The sequence below is a fragment of the Carex rostrata genome, chromosome 7, assembly GCF_964058835.1.
Source record: "Carex rostrata chromosome 7, lpCarRost1.2, whole genome shotgun sequence".
In the NCBI taxonomy this organism is placed as follows: domain Eukaryota; kingdom Viridiplantae; phylum Streptophyta; class Magnoliopsida; order Poales; family Cyperaceae; genus Carex; species Carex rostrata.
In genome coordinates, this window is record NC_135924.1 from 4,087,055 (window position 1) to 4,103,604 (window position 16,550).

Sequence of the window (16,550 nt, forward strand, 5' to 3'; positions counted from 1 at the left end):
TAGCTCTATTCGTAATACTCAAGTTTCAGAATTTTTATTTTCTTAAACGGGCTGAGGATTTGAGACGGCCCGTTAATCAGCTGAAACTCTTCTCCTCTATTGAGGAACCCGTTTGTTTAGCCCAGACGGATTGATATCTGTTACCCTTCTCTCTCTCACACACACACACACTGACACACCCCTCCCGCTCCATCTCTCTCGTCTCCACTCCCTCTTCGCCGCCTGTCTCTGTTCTACTTACCCAACCTCCCTCTTCGCCACCTCTCTCTACTCAACTCTCAACTCTCCCGTGTGCCGTCTCTCCTCTATCGTGTCATCTCTTTAGGTAAACTGTTCTGTCTCTATTTTTCTTAAACTTTTTGTCGCAAAAGCAAAACTAAATTGAATGTTAAATGTTGCAGCCGCCGGACTGAGGGAGAGGCGTTAGATTGAGACCTTCCTTTGATCGATTATCTTCATACTGGTATTAGTCCTTTTTTCTCTTATTTTGGGTTTTGACTGGAACCCTATAACTGAGCATAAATCATTAAATTGTGTTTCAAATCAGCTCTTAAAAGTGTCAAGGCATTCAATTTATTTTCTTAGTCTGGTCTGATAATTTCTGACCAATTTAGTAATGATATTACCGAAAGCCTGCAACTTGCCACTGAAAAGGAAACAACTGCAGTCTAACAATTCATTGCGAAGCTGCTACAAATGTCAATTTGGATAGTATAGGCTACAGGCTTGTTAATTTGTATAGAGAATTAACTGATTAGAAAAAAACTAATTTATTGTTTTCAAGCTTTTGGTCATTTGTTGTTTCTTGATTCTTTAGAACACTTTGCTTATTCACCAAATCCCTAGCAAGAAAAAATGACCAAAAAGCCCTTCTGTCAGAGCACAACTTGAACTTTTAAGAGAAAACAAATCATATAATAATATGTGAGATGAAAATTTCTTTTACGTTGAATAATTTATTTTATAAAAAAAAATTTAATGAAAGAGAATTTTATAATAATGTATAAAAGAGAAGTGGTTTTAAAGGACATAATTAGTGAAGGATGAATATTTATACATTATTTTTTTTGGATAATGTTATGTTAGTAAAAAAATTAGTAGTGTTAATGTTATGGTCTCACTGAATCAACAGATCATGCAATTGTGCTTAATTTAATTCTAACATAATGCCAAAACACTACGTACCTTATGTGCGGAAGAAAATTTAAATCACACTAACTTATACAAATTATATCAAACTTAGAAAATTAAAATATTGTTGAAGTACATTAACATCATGTATTTATGTTAAACCACACTGATATTCTTGAGAAATCCTTACAAAAAATGCATTTTTGCAAATTCATGTTAATTTAAACAGATTAGATTAAATTGGGTTCAAATTGTGACATCCAATTTGATGTCTGAATTATTGCTAAAGTTTTTATTTTTATTTTTGAATTGACTGAATTATTGCTAAAGTTATCTACAACATGTAAGCACTTATTTTGGAGCTAATTTTCACTTATTTTGACTATTTTAATCCAACAATTAAGAAATAGTTTCAGATATATGAAACGGGCTTTGGCTTTTTTTTATCAAAAAAGAAACTACACTGATATTCTTTAAATTATTCCTAACGCGGTTCGCAATGTCAAATTTGTGCTAATGTAGACCGATTAGATCAATTCGAATGAAATACATTCTAGTGTGTATATATATCTGTCCGTCTATAATTTATATTATTGAACTGAATTTATAAAATATTATATTTTGTTAAATCACATTGAGGTTCAAAACATATGCATTTTCAAAATTCATGCTATTTTTATTTTTGCGGAAATTTAAATCACACTAATCCATGACGATGCATTTATTAGGGTTTATTGGGCCCAAGACAAATAAACCTCACTCAAGCTAACTGAGGTTTATTGGGCCCAAGCCCATCTGATAAACATAATGCTAATTCATTGGCAGTGACGGCGTGATCTAAACTGAAGGGATCTAATCAAATAGCAGAGAGGGGTGTGAAACAGAAAGAAAATGCTTGCAACAATAAAGAGAGGAGAAAAGTATGAACAATTAGCTTGTCTTGCCCTGCTAGGCTCAATTGTAGCTGTCATCATCTGATTTGAGGTCGTTGAGGCCATTGCTCAAGGAAAAATAAATCTAAGGTAAAATTATATATAAAAAAATGAGTAAGGCTTAGGTGATATAGATAGTATAAGACCTTTCATGATACGGCCTCAAAAATTTATTGTATAATTTTAAATTTTGATTTAAATAGCTCAGCAAATTGTTTATATTATCAACTTGTAGAATACTAATTTTTACTACTTTTTTATGATTTATAAAAGATGGTAAAAGGTGGCTTAAAAATAAAGAAAAATTGCCAATATTTTAGGTCATTTTTTGTCATCTTTCATAAATCATAAAAAATAATAAAAGTTTGGTTTTCTCCAATTTTATTACATAACCAATTTACTGAGCTACTTAGATCGATGTTCTAAATTTATACGATAGATTTTTGAAGCCATAACACGGAAAGCCTTATGCTATTCATAGCACCTAATAAATCTTACTCTAAGAAAATTAAGCCCACTCCCACTCATCACTGAGAAGTGGACACCATGTGTAAACTTATATTACATGACGTTGTTGTTTTCATTGATAGCCTGTTAGCTAGCTAGCTAGGTAGGTGCTTTACTGTTGGGAAGATATTATTTTGTTGTATGTCCACACGGACTGTTTACTGATGACCAAAAAACTTGATTATAACCACAAAAATAGCAGACTTATCTGACTAAAACAATTAATACAACGACTTGTGTGTACAAGATGAAGGCAAAAGTTGCTGAGAGGTTGAAATCAAGCTCCAGTGCACTCTATTCACCTCTTTCACAACTAAATGCAAGCAATCTATGTTATTTAATTAATCTACTGATCCATTCATCTCTTTTCCTACCACATTCAATCTATCGAGCAATATCTGTTACTACATTTGCCTTTTCCAAATCTCAGTTTCTCATCTCAGCCCTCTCTCTCTCTCTTTAATCAACCAATCTCTGCCTTTTGCTATCTTCATTCTCAATATATCCCATCTCTCAACCAGCAATTTGCTACGTGTTTCCAGGGGAAAAAAAAATTTCGACCTGTTCTTTGTCATTCCCAAGCTACGACAGCCAGGAAAAAGCAAAAAAAAAGAAAGACAAAAAAAAAAAGAAAAATAGGGAAAAACACCAACGACTTTGAGGAAGGCGCCACAGGAGAAGAAGAAGAAACATAAATATGGCTCTTGCAAACTGGGCAGGTTCTGCTGTTTTGACCATTGCTGACTGGGCGGGGTCCTCTATTGTTGATAACATTGTCAGCACGACTTATTCGTACTTGCATGACCGTACGCTTCCAGCTGACTGTGAAGCTGAGCTAAAGAGGTTAGAGGCATTTCTTCCCCAGATCACAACTGTCATGGGCATTGCTGAAGCACTCAAGATGAAGCACCCTAATGCTAGCCAATGGGTCGAGGAGTTTAGGCAAGCTTTGGAAGCATCCGAAGACGTGCTCGATGAGCTGGAGTACAAAAAACTAGAGGATATGGTGAAAAACCGAGATGAGGCGGGTGGATCCGCTTCTAGTTCAAAGAAGAGAAAACCATGTACTATCAATTATGATGAAACTTTTGAGAGGTTGAAGAATGCTGTAGCAATGTTGGATCGGGCAGCTAATGGTGTGGATCGTCTCCTTCAAGCTGCCATTGTGCTAGGTATTCATGATCCTTCTGAAACACGGCAAGAAGCCGGTAAAGCTTTAGGGCGTGAAACTACTTCCTTTTTAGCTGAAAAAAAGGTGTATGGCCGGGATGTTGAGAAGGACAAGATAATTGGTTGGCTGAAGCAACCAACCAATTCTTGCCTCTCTTCTTTTGGTATTGTTGGGGTTGGTGGAGTAGGGAAGACCACCCTTGTGCAATTTGTTTATCAAGAGATGTGGGGGTCGAATCATTTTGACAAAACAATTTGGGTTTGTGTTTCTACCAACTTCAATGTTGAAGATATAACAAGAAAGATGCTTGGTGAACTAGGGGAAAATAGTTGTTGTGGTAAATCATTAAATACACTTCAAGAGACCTTGAAACAAAAGATACATTTAAAGAAAATTCTTTTGGTTCTAGATGATGTTTGGGATGATGAGAAAAGAAGCGATTGGGAGAAATTGGTTGCTCCTTTGAGGTTCGTAGAAAAAGGAAGTAAAATCATATTTACAACTAGAATGAAATCGGTGGCGGACTTGCTTGCTAGTGTGATATATACAGAATATGAATTTATAGCATTAGAAGGCTTAAGAGAGCAAGAGTTGCGATTACTCTTTTATAGTTATGCTTTTCATGGTTCTAACCCTGACAATCATAAAGATTTGCAAACATTTGGGGATCAAATGCTAAAAATGCTTCGAGGTAGTCCATTAGCAGCAAAGGTGATGGGGAGCTTATTGAATTCAGACATCAACCACCGTCATTGGAGAAGAATTTTGAATCACGGCTCTATATTTAACTTAGAGTCATCAAAAGATGTGGTGGAGGTTTTGAAGTTAAGCTATTACCATTTGTCTGCAGATTTGCAAGTATGCTTTAGGTTTTGTAGCATATTTCCTCAAGATTATTTATTTGATAAAAATGAGTTGATAAAAATGTGGATTGCTTCTGGATTCATCCGACAACAATTATATCAGGAAGAAAAGCTTGAGGATATTGGTGAAGATTACTTCAATAACCTTTTGAGAAAATCGTTTTTTGAATATTCTAAATCACGGAAAGGTGAAAGGTATGTTATGCATGATTTGATGCATGAATTGGTCCAGAAGATTTCCACTGGGGAATGTTGTAGGGTTGAATCAAATAAAAGGCCAGTGACCATACCTAGCACTGTCCGACATGTGTCTGTACATGAAAGTGAAATTGAGAGGATCTCTCATCTTGAGAATTTACGTAGCTTGGTCATAATTATTAAAAATAATTCATTTGTTCTACCAAACAATTTAATCAAGAAAAATTTACGTTTATTGAACCTAAATTTCATAGGGCATGACTTACAATCATATGGTAGTTGTGAATTGCCAGAGGATATAAGTTGCTTGGTACACCTTCGATACCTATCCATTGAATTAGATATTTTGTGTCGACTATTTTTGTACATCTTCCCTGCTTCAATCTGCAACCTTTATCATTTGGAAGTACTAGAGTTTTCAACAAAAGTTGATGATGTTATCTTCTATTCAGGAATTGAAACAATTAGAATAACCAATCTAGTTAGGTTACATTATATGAGGCTTCCCGGTAAGATGATGCAAATCATTCATGGAGTTCACAAGCTGGCATCTCTCCAAGAGTTAACATTTTTTGTTGGACAAGAGAGTGGTCAACATATAAATGAGTTGGGCACACTAGAGAATCTTCGGCACCTGATTATTGAAAACATTGAGAATGTAGGGGATCCTGTTGAAGCTAAGAGTGCTAACCTATTAGGGAAGACTAATCTCATGTCGCTCTATTTGAAATGGACCTCAGAGAGCAATTCTAATAACATAGAGCAAATCATTGATTACCTCCAACCCCATACAAATCTCATGGAATTGATAGTTGAGAATTATAAAGGCCAAAGATCTCCTAGATGGATGGAGGAATCACCCCCTTTAAAGTTGTCATCTCTCAAATTATTAAGCTGTCCTGTTTGGAAAAATCAATTATTTTCTTGGCAAATGCCACATCTCAAGGTTCTTGATATATATAACTGTGCAAGCCTGGAAGAGTTACCTGATATGCCCCTTTCTCTAATTGAATTTCGAATTCATGAAGTGGGCTTGACTTCTCTTCCAAAGTTGTATCAAAGTTCTGGAAATAACACTCTTGCATCATTGTCCCTAAAATCATCACTAAGAGTAGTGCACATAAAAGGATGCCCCAACTTAATATCCTTAAATGGATTTCTGCAACAAGACAACCTAGATTTGCAGGATATTTTGGAATTAACCATTAGCGATTGTGAGAAACTGGTAATGGTACCGGCATTTGGGACATTATTGTCACTAAAACATTTGAGCATAAAATATTGCCGAAACCTAACTGAATGTCCTAGTCTACCACTCTCTTTGACTGAATTTTGCATAGATAACTTAGGAGTCAGTGCTCTTCCAGAATATTACCAAAATTCTGACTCGAAGGATGGCCCATATACATCATCACTTAGAAAAGTGTATATAAGTTACTGCCAAAACTTAATATCACTGAATGGATTTTTGCAGCAAAACAATATAGATTTTCAGTTTATGGAGGTGATAGTAGTTAGATATTGCAAGAATCTTGTACATCTTCCAGTAGGTGGTTTTGGTAAATTTGTGTCACTAATGAATTTAACTATAGTGTATTGCTCAATGCTAATGGTAGTTGATGATCAGAGCAACCTCCTTCCCATGTCACTTAAAGACCTTTCGGTAGAAAAATGCGGTAAACTTGATGAACCACTGCTGGAATCAGCATCAAGCCTTGTTACTCTCACTGATCTTTCAATGATTAATTGTGCAAACATTTCTCATTTTCCCTCCTCAAAAAATGCATTCAAATCTCTTAGTTGTTTGAATATCATTGGATGTGACAAGCTCGTTGAACATTCATCGAGGGATCAATTACATGGTGTAAACCAAGGGAGTAGATTGGCCTCTTTAAAGATCAATCATCTTTACATTGATAACCTCTCTCTCCTTCTCATTGAACCATTGAGAAGCCTAAGATATGTAACCCAATTGAGGGTGTTGTATTGTTCAGGGATGGTGAGCTTGCCAGAGCAATGGCTACTGCAAAACAGCAATACCCTAAGGGACTTGACTATCCTTGATGCAAGCTCTTTGAAGTCTTTGCCTGCCACTATGGTCAGACTCACTGCTCTTAAATGGCTAGTAATTGAGAAAGCCAGTTTGTTGGAGGAGCTCTTGGAGTTACCTGCTTCTCTAAATTCATTGACTATTCGTGATGCAAGCTCTCTTAAGTCATTGCCTGCTACAATGGTGAGGCTCACTGGCCTTAAATATCTAAACATCCAGAAAGCTGATTTGTTACAGGAGCTCCCGGAGTTGCCTGTTTCTCTAAAGAAATTGACTATCTGTGATGCAAGCTCTCTTAAGTCATTGCCATCTACAATGGCAAGGCTCACTACCCTTGAACTTCTAGAGATTCAGAAAGTTGATTTGTTGCAGGAGCTCCCGGAGTTGCCTGCTTCTCTAACGGATTTGACTATCTGTGGTGCAAGTTCTCTGAAGTCATTGCCTACTACAATGGCTAGACTCAATTCCCTTGAATATCTAAAAGTCCAGAACGTTGATTTGTTGCAGGAGTTCCCAGAATTACCTACTTCTCTATGTTCGTTGGTTATCAGTGATGCAAGCTCACTAAAATCATTGCCTGCTACAATGGCAAATCTTAGTGCCCTAAAATATCTAAAAATCAAGACAGTTGATTTGCTGAAGGAACTCCCGGAATTACCTGCTTCTCTAAAAGAAAAGAAAATTCAAGGCAGTGATGGCTGGTGGCTATGAAACATAAGGACACTCTGCTTTCCTAGCATATCCAACCATGTGTTCAGTGGGATAATACTTCATTATTGGACAATTCTGTATCCACAAGGTACTTTCTACTCAATAAATTGGAATCTGTTATTCATGCTATAATAATCTTTGTTGGAAATAACTTTATTGGAGATATTGAAGAGAGTGTTTAGTACACTTTATTTCACTAAAAACGAGTACAGGAGAATGTGTACAAAGTTTTTTTTTTCTTCATCTTATCTTTTATTTTTATTTTTTTATTATATATGTATCTATGTATAACAACAATAGCTCTTAGTCCTACTTCTACCTATCATATATAGGTGGTTTACAAGATACATCTAAGATACACATATATAATATAGTGTATTCTAGATTTATGACCGACTTTACAAAGTTGGTTTAAGCATCTTCTAAACATACAAACTAGTAATTTAGCGAATTTAAGAAATCGGTACAGAAGTGGGCTCTGGACCTTGTTGCTATCCAGTAGTAGATGATCTCCCCTCTGATCAACTTCAATCTTTTTTTTTTTTGAAATGCCATGACGGAAGCTGTCAGGTGGTATTGCATTTAACTATACGCTCAAACGCACGCTTACAGTAACTTCAATCTTCACTTTGATACTTTTATATTACTTTATGTACTATCATTATGACTCTCCAGAGTTGTATTTAAATGCCTATGAAGGTGCTTCAAATCTTCAACAATATTCTCATTTTTATCTCTCATCAACTCAAACTTCAACTTATGTTTTTTTTTTTTTTTTTAAATTTTGATTTATGCCTATAGAAGGAATGCCCCGCAGAATAATCCTGCCTCAGCTGTGATAGCCGAGAGGAATAGAGGATGACAAGATACACAAGCTTCATGCAATTAATTATGAGGAAAGAACAAACTATTGTATGGCATATATGCATGGCAATTACTACTAGAGTGGCCTTACGTGTAGGTATATATCTCTCCTTGTTTCATGCTATCTGCTCTACTTTACTTCTCCTTGTCCCCCTATGTCTAATTAAACTATATCGCCGGTCCCATCCAAATCCCTGATTAGATGAATAGCAATTCAAATTTTAAGAAAAAAGGACACAAAAAATGTTTGCAAAAAAGAAATAAAATATCTAAAACTAACAGAAAACTTGCAAGTTCTTTTGATAACAAGCAAAAGTTTTGGTTTTGAAGGACATGCACAAAATTCACACAGCATCCAAGCACATTTCTAATGAGTTCCAATCCCTGTTGAAGTGTCCGATGTTCTTTCCTTTTGGCTTTTTTTCATATATATATTATATATATATATATATATTTTTATAGTGGTGGAGGTGGGCAGTTCCAGATTTGGTTTTCATACCAATAGTGTATCTTCCACCTTAGTACCAGTTGAGGCTGCTTTTTTGGGGTTCTCTGGGTGATCTGTTGTCTGTACTTGGATAAGAAGGTATGTTGTCCCAGTTCAGTTCTGAACTAAACTCCATCTGTTACTATACTAATACAGTACCTGTACCAGAAGATGCAAGAGTTTATAATGAGAGGGGGCTAGATGTCAACTCTCTAACCTGATGAACTTTTCACTGAAAATAGGGACATATGAAACTACAATTTCAGATGTGTTTTTCAATAATTATGGATGCAGGCATATAGATCAAATATGTATATCCTTCCTACTATTTAGTTTAACCTGACCAATTAATTAAAGCATGCAAACTAAAAAGAAGTCAAATTACTCCTAGCAATACTAGAAGAAGTAGAAAGGGATCAAAATATATAATTAAAGGAATTGTATTCCAGAACTTCAATATTCTGCAAAAACTATTGAAGCAAAATTTAGTTTGAATAGTTAAATCATAGCTTCTCTGTTTTCTTAAGGCTCAATAATTATTAGGTCATACATGCTATTAAATTAGAGCCAGTGATGAAGGTTCTTCTATCGCTCTCCAACTTATCTTTCTTCTCTGCATGATGTTTTATATCCAATATTCTTTTAGATTATTACAGTAAAGCCTACTAACATCCCAATAATTCAAAACCACATTCTTCAACAATCCCAATCACTTTCGAATAATTAAGCTCCAAATCCACAAAAGAAAGAAAACAATAAAGAAAAGGTATATATAGAACAGAACGGAAGGAATAGTTACTCTTTTCCTAGCAAAATATACTCTTTGAGTACTAACGAACATTATTTGTTAAATTATATCAACCTCATGAGCTCATATGATATATAATTTCATAGTAATAAAATTAATAGCCCTTAAAATCTTAGGGAATTAAGTAATTAATGATAAATTATATCTAAACGTTGCAGCTGGACAGAAAGACCAGGCCAAAAAACTATGTTTGTAACAAGTAACAAATGGTTGGTGGCTCAAGAAAAAGCAATGGATTTTCAAGTCATCAAAAGGAAAAGCAATGGAATCAATGAAACGTATGGGATTCCACATCGCACAAAGCAAATGGAAAAGCAAAGTAGTGCATATCATTTCCTTATCTTGCTATTATGCTCCACCTCTTTTGAATAATAAAGCTTCAAATTTACAAAAGAGAAACATTAATAAAAAGAAAGGAATAATTACTCTTTGATCCTAGCAAAATTAATGTACTCTTTGAACTAATAAAGAACATTATTTGTATAAATTATAACAACCTGATCATCTACTTTAATATATAATTTCATATATAATAATCAAAATAATATCTCTGGAAAATAATATCATAACATTACTGACTAAAAAACCCAGGCAAGAAAACTATGTTTGTAGATAGTACGTAACAAATGACTAGTCCCTCGATCAAGCAATGAATTTTCATATCATCAAAAATGAAACAAAGAATAAAACATATGGGTGGCCACATTGCGTGTAATTATGCTCCACTTCTCACAACCAGTTATGACCAATTAATTAAGCAAGCTTCAAATTTACAAAATAGAAAAGGAAATCAAAAGATAAAGGTACAACGACAGAAAGAAATTAAAGGAACAAGTAATCTTTGATATATCCTAGCAAAAATATACCCTCCAGCTCTAGAACCACATTCTCTAACAATCACCGTTTCAAGCTCTCTTCCTCTTGAGCACTATACCTGCAACTAGCTCCCATTCTAAACAAAGATGGCTATGATACTTGATGCCTTCCTGTCAAAGTTCAGCGAACTTCTCATGCAAATGGTGCAGGATGAGGTCGGCATGCTACTAGGCATCCCTGGCCAGATTGAGAAACTTGGCAAGACCGTTCGTGATATCCAACGTGTCCTTCCCGATGCTGAGAGGAAGCAAAGCAAGAGCAGTGCCATTCAGCAGTGGCTCATGCAGCTCAAGGATGTCATGTATGATGCTGATGACATTATCGACCTATGTCAGATCAAGGCAAAGGACCGCCTTGCTGGCTCTAGTTCCCATTCCTCATCAAATGCTCGTTGTGGCTGCCCTTTGCTGTCTTGCTTCCGCAACCCGGTCTTTGCTCACGGGATTGGCTCCAGAATTAAGGATATCAATTCCAGGCTAGAGGGGATTGCCAAGAGAAAGTCTAATCTAGGTTTGAATGAATCACAAATCTCTTATGGGCCTTCCAAACCAGTTCCCCGAGTGGACTCTGTCATCACCCACAAGACTGATCCCTTGATTGTGCTAGATGATATTGTGGGAGAAAAGATTGAAGAAGATACAAACCTAATAGTGAACTGGCTGACGGAGGAAGAGAAGAGTGCGAGAAAAACCATTCATGTTGTAGCAATTGTGGGGATGGGTGGAATTGGGAAGACCACTCTAGCGAAAAAGATCTTCAATGATCCGAAAATTGGGGAGGAATTCCAGTTAAAAATTTGGGTGTGTATCTCAAAGGAGGCGAATGGAATAGAATTGTTGAGATGTATGATCCGGGAGGTAGGAGGTGACCACGGTGCTGCCCAGGAAAGATCAGAGCTGGTGCCTTTACTCGAGAGGCTTGTCCGGGGAAAACAGTTCCTACTTGTTATGGATGATGTTTGGGAAGAGAGCCAAGTGGTGTGGGACGGTCTGTTACGTGCTCCCATGAGTGGGGGAGGTCATGGGAGTAAGTTACTTATTACCACTCAAGATGAAAGAGTTGCGAATCAAATGAGAGCAACAAAATCACATCGGGTAGATAAGTTACCTCTTGAAGATGGCTGGTCCCTGTTAACAAAACAGGTAATTGAAGTTTATAACTTTGTTTAGCCTTAGCCTTGCTACTTTTGCTTAGCTTATACAAATGTTCATGAATAATAAACAATTTTAAAAATGCCCAAAACGACCAAATTGGCCGATTCTAATTTTTATTCCAACCGACCATTTATGGCCGGTCGGGATTTTTTTTTCAGAAAAATATTATGATTTATTTATTTTATTTATTGAAATATTATAAATATTTTATATATTTCTTTGAAGATAGATGAAATATTATATAATTTGATTTATTAGAAGGACTGTAACAAATAACCCGGATCAATATTTTTCAGACCGGATTTTTCAAAGTTGTAAGAAAAACTAAAATATTTCTCTGTGTTATTGGAAAAATATAAAAATGCTTTGAATCTGAGTTATTGATCCCAGTTGAAAAGTCACTTCTAGGTACATATAGAAAATATTGTGGTCCTTCTAGTACATTTAATTTATAAGATATTGCATCTATTAAAGAAAAAAATATATAAAATATGAATTTATTTATAATTGTCAGACGAAATCATAATATTTGTCAAAAATATTTTTCAAAATAAATACAAAATCTTAGAAATTAAATGTACTAGAAGAATCACACTATTTTATGTATTTACCTAGAATTATCTTTTAAACCAGAATCAATAACTCAGATTCAAAACATTTTTATTTTTTTCCAATAACACACAAAGAAATATTTTTTATTTTCTTACTGCCTGTAAATATCCGGCCTGAAAAATATTGATCGGGTTATTTGTTACAGTCTTTCTAATAAATCAAATTATATAGTATTTCATATATTTTCAAAGAAATATTTAAAATATTACTAATATTTCAATACAAAAAATAAATAAATCATAATATTTTCTTTAAAAAAAAAATTACCTGACTGGCCATTTTTTGGTCGGTCCATATTTTTAATTCCAACCAACCAAAAAATGGCCGGTCAGAGCATTTTTAAAATTGTTCAGTATTTATGGACATTTGTATAAATTTGTATTTAATGTTGGATATTAATAAAAATGTCGGTGATTTAAGTATTGGGTTTCTTAGACAAACAATTTTGCAGTCGTGTAATAATTCCAAACTTATTTAATCCTATCTAAACAAAACGAAATTTTGTATAAGATTTTACAATCCACCACAATGACACCTGGTAGCACTTGATAAGCAAAATGGAATTTTGTATAAAGCAATAATAGATATAATGTCTATGATTATTTTCATAATTAATGGAACCACTTTAAATTAATATCTCTGTTCGCCAATAGGCAATTTCTAACAATTAATATGTGGTCCATTGATGGGGTGCACTTGGTAGCACTTGATAAGCAAAATAATCATAGACACTATATCTATTATTGCTTGATTGTAAATTCCATTTTGCTTATCAAGATGCTCCACGGTTGCACTGCTTAATTTCCAATTAATTGAGCACAAAAACGAAATCGGCTAATATTTTGGTTGCAACTACTGCTATCTATCCTAATTTATTTTCTCTATTTTCTTTGAAAATGAGGTTTTGTTATCTCTTAATTAATGTGTTATGGTTTTTGCTCAATCTCAATATTTTATCACAACCCTAGGATTTATAATTCTTTTACAATCATATATATTAACATATAAATTTTCTAAAACACTTGACATGTATCTAAAATAAAAATGAAAGCATTGACGTTCCTAACTTTTTCATTTATTTGACAGGTAGTTCAAGATGAGGAAGAGAGTGAAATTCAAGAACTTAAGGATATTGGGTTGCAACTAGTTGAAAAGTGTGATGGTTTGCCTCTTGCTATCAAAATCATAGGTGGTGTGCTTTGCACGAAGCGGAAAACCAAGGTCGAATGGCAAGCAGTTCTAAAAAACAACATGTGGTCCATATATTGATGGGGTGCAAAATATCCACCATGTGGTCCATATAAATGAAATGGGCATATCATTTGCTCAGCAAGGGTGTCGATGTTGTGGGGTCAAATACACAACTGCAAAATTTGTATATATGCTCGGTTGTGGAGAATAAAGGGAGTAATTAATACCTAAGTTAAAAAAAAAAAATTTGGAAGCCATTATGTGATGCATTGCCAGTATCTCATACTCTTGGGGAGGGAAATGAAAGTCCACTGCTAAAGTGGTTTGGTTTATGTCACATTTGGAAATAAGATTGAATTTGTTACAGGGACATTTTAGTGTAATTTTTATAAAACTATGGAAGGACCTAGATGATATAATTTGTCTCTTCTCTTATATTGCATGGTTATTGTGGAAGGCGAGATGCTCCTATTTCTATGCTGGCAAGAAGCTCAACCCTACTGGTATACTTGCAATTGCTGAAAAATAATGCAAACTACTCCGATCTCCTATGCAGTTGCCATATAGTACATAACAGGGTATGCTGGTACAGTACCAGACCTGCTATGCAGAGGCATTTTCAGTTTTTCACCCTTCCAAATGGAATTCAGCTTTAGCCATGTTATGTGCTATAGAGGCTGCTCAAACAAGGGGCATATATATCAGAATCAATGTTGTTTCTTTACTGATTTCCTCCAATTGTGTAATCTTCTAAATGGGAAAACAGCTTCAAATGCTGATATGAAATATAAAGGAAATTATTGTCAAGAAAAAGTTAACACTTTGACTGCAGAATATGAAATAATTGAGGGGCTTACTTTTACAGAAGTTCAAAAACTTGATTCAAGTAAATACAACTGAAAGTTTAAACTTGGACTTTATTTCATTTTATGTTTTGATTTACGGTTCATGAAAGAATAAAGTTGATTAACCATCACTATTGGCAGGTTCAAATGCTGATTTTTCGTTGTCACAATTTTGTTCATATTAATCAAACATCTATTTCAATCCTTAATTTTTTAATGTATTGTTTTATTTTTTATTTTGAGTAATTATAATGAGTTTAAACTAATCAAGATAATTTGTTAATAAAATTATGATCTATCATACCGGTTTGAAACAATGAATTAATATATTTCACTAGTTATGCATTTTTATATGTCGTGTTTTTAAACCTACGTCGTTTTAGCCACTTGATAGATTAGTAAAATAATGTACGTTTGTAGTTTAAATATAATTGAATGAGTTTTGAAATTAAGTTTCAAACTTACATCAACTTTCCTTTTCAATTTGGTCAACTTTACTTGTCAAATAAGTTTTCTTTGTAAACATTTTACTTTTAATAAAATTGAGAAATAAAGCAAACTGATGAGAATAGTAAATATATGGGAAATACTGCATCTTGACCATATACTGAAGCCTAACTAGTACTTAAATATATGGGTAGGATGACAATGAGGAAGAGGAAGAGGAAGAGGAAGAGGAAGACCAACCTCCTAAGAGAAAAAAGACGTAAAAAAGAGATGCTGTAGACGAGTAGGGATTTGATTATATATATAGGGTTGGTTGGTTGGTTGTGTTGGTAATAATTAGGGTTTCTTTTTGGACAGGCTTGTTTCGGTGGTTGTATTCTATTTGCTATCAGTTATTTTTCTTGATGTTGTAGGGTAGAGGATAATTGCAAGAGTAATTATAACATCCCCGTTCAACCATCTCCGGTTTCATCCCCCGTCAAACTACTTTCCCTAAATGTCCAACAATTAACCGTCAAACTAACTCAAATAAAATACCCTCCCGATTTGGAAAAAATATATTGCGATCTGCCTCCTCCTCTTTCAACCCCTGCCTCCGCCGCAACATGGATCTCCGACGACTTGCTCCTCGTTCCTTTGGCTGATAATTGCATCATCGATCTCGATCTGATAAACTCGCGCTTTATCACCTTCCTTTTTGAGGCGGTGTCCGACCTCTCTCGGATCGCCATGTCAAACGACGGTCGCCTCTTGTTCGCTTCCAACTCCACCGACAAAGCCTGTGTTTATCTCATAAGCATGCCTTCGAGAGCTGAATCGCGCAACCGAGACTGGCTTTTGAAAGTAGTGTGATGCACCTCATCAATTCTAATCGTAAGTAGGCGCTGAGCGGGGATCTCGCCCACTCGTGCCGTCATCTCTGGATTCCACGCAAGCTTTGTGCTAGGGTTCTGAGTAAGGAGGGCCGCTGACACAGATTGAACAGCTCGCAAGGCCATCTCACCGGAGGCGCTCTGTCTCACCTTTCTTTGAGTCTTTTCAGCACTCTGGGGTGTGAATTGAAGGTGGCGAGAAGCTCTAATGGCCTTACTGCTGAGATTCTAGTTACTGGTAGGCTTTATCTTGTTTAATTTTGACTTGATATTAAGCGATTGATAGATAGGAACGACAAATTGAGTTGCATAAAATGTACATGTTGATTTAGCTATGAAAAATTGAGTTGTGTAAAATGTACATGTTGATTTAGCTGATTTTTTTTTTATCTCATTTAGAAGTGAAACCATTTACTGCTAATGGTAGTTCTTCCGCACCAATTTTAAACCAAGTAACATGAAAAAGTTTGATTCATCACCACACAATTGAATTAATTCATATGGTTACTGTTTAAAGATCAAAGAGGTAAAAATTGATGGTAGATTAGTGTGTAAATAAACAAGACAAATAGAATTTCAAGCTTCACCGATCTCTATATATTCTTTTAATTAGAAGTTTAATGTTCAAGACTGTGAATTTGATTATAATCGCTGTTTTTCTCATTGTTTTGATTAGACATGCAGCAAAGTGTTTGACATAATTTTATTTAGAGCATAATGTGATATTTTGATCAGATTTAGTTAGTATTGATGTTTACTGACAGCCTGTGACACCTTTTTCTTTTGTAGGAACTAGAAGCCTATTCTTTGTTGATGCATTACTAACCGGTA

General features: G+C 34.9%; 2 protein-coding genes and 1 long non-coding RNA gene across 5 annotated transcripts; all 3 read left to right on the forward strand.

Annotated features, from left to right (window-relative positions):
* The first annotated feature begins 182 nt into the window (after window positions 1-182).
* On the forward strand, window positions 183-3,065 carry LOC144556846 (uncharacterized). Its single transcript, XR_013512506.1, has 3 exons — window positions 183-325; window positions 402-463; window positions 1,957-3,065. It is a non-coding gene; the product is annotated as an uncharacterized LOC144556846 (long non-coding RNA).
* A 52-nt stretch (window positions 3,066-3,117) lies between these two features.
* LOC144556828 (disease resistance protein RGA2-like) lies at window positions 3,118-9,959 on the forward strand. Of its 3 annotated transcripts, none has more exons than XM_078305288.1 (3): window positions 3,118-7,651; window positions 8,365-8,524; window positions 9,881-9,959. In XM_078305288.1, the coding sequence occupies exon 1, from the start codon at window positions 3,268-3,270 to the stop codon at window positions 7,561-7,563; it is 4,296 nt and encodes a 1,431-aa protein (XP_078161414.1). In that variant the 5' UTR covers window positions 3,118-3,267; the 3' UTR covers window positions 7,564-7,651; window positions 8,365-8,524; window positions 9,881-9,959. The 3 variants fall into 3 exon arrangements, with proteins under 3 accessions (XP_078161414.1, XP_078161413.1, XP_078161412.1); XM_078305287.1 differs by lacking the exon at window positions 9,881-9,959 and adding an exon at window positions 8,898-9,865; XM_078305286.1 differs by lacking the exon at window positions 9,881-9,959 and adding an exon at window positions 8,890-9,864.
* Window positions 9,960-10,215: 256 nt separating this feature from the next.
* LOC144556439 (putative disease resistance protein RGA3) lies at window positions 10,216-13,990 on the forward strand. The gene is made up of 2 exons (XM_078304793.1): window positions 10,216-11,740; window positions 13,451-13,990. The coding sequence occupies exons 1-2, from the start codon at window positions 10,685-10,687 to the stop codon at window positions 13,631-13,633; spliced, it is 1,239 nt and encodes a 412-aa protein (XP_078160919.1). The 5' UTR covers window positions 10,216-10,684; the 3' UTR covers window positions 13,634-13,990.
* Window positions 13,991-16,550: the final 2,560 nt, after the last annotated feature.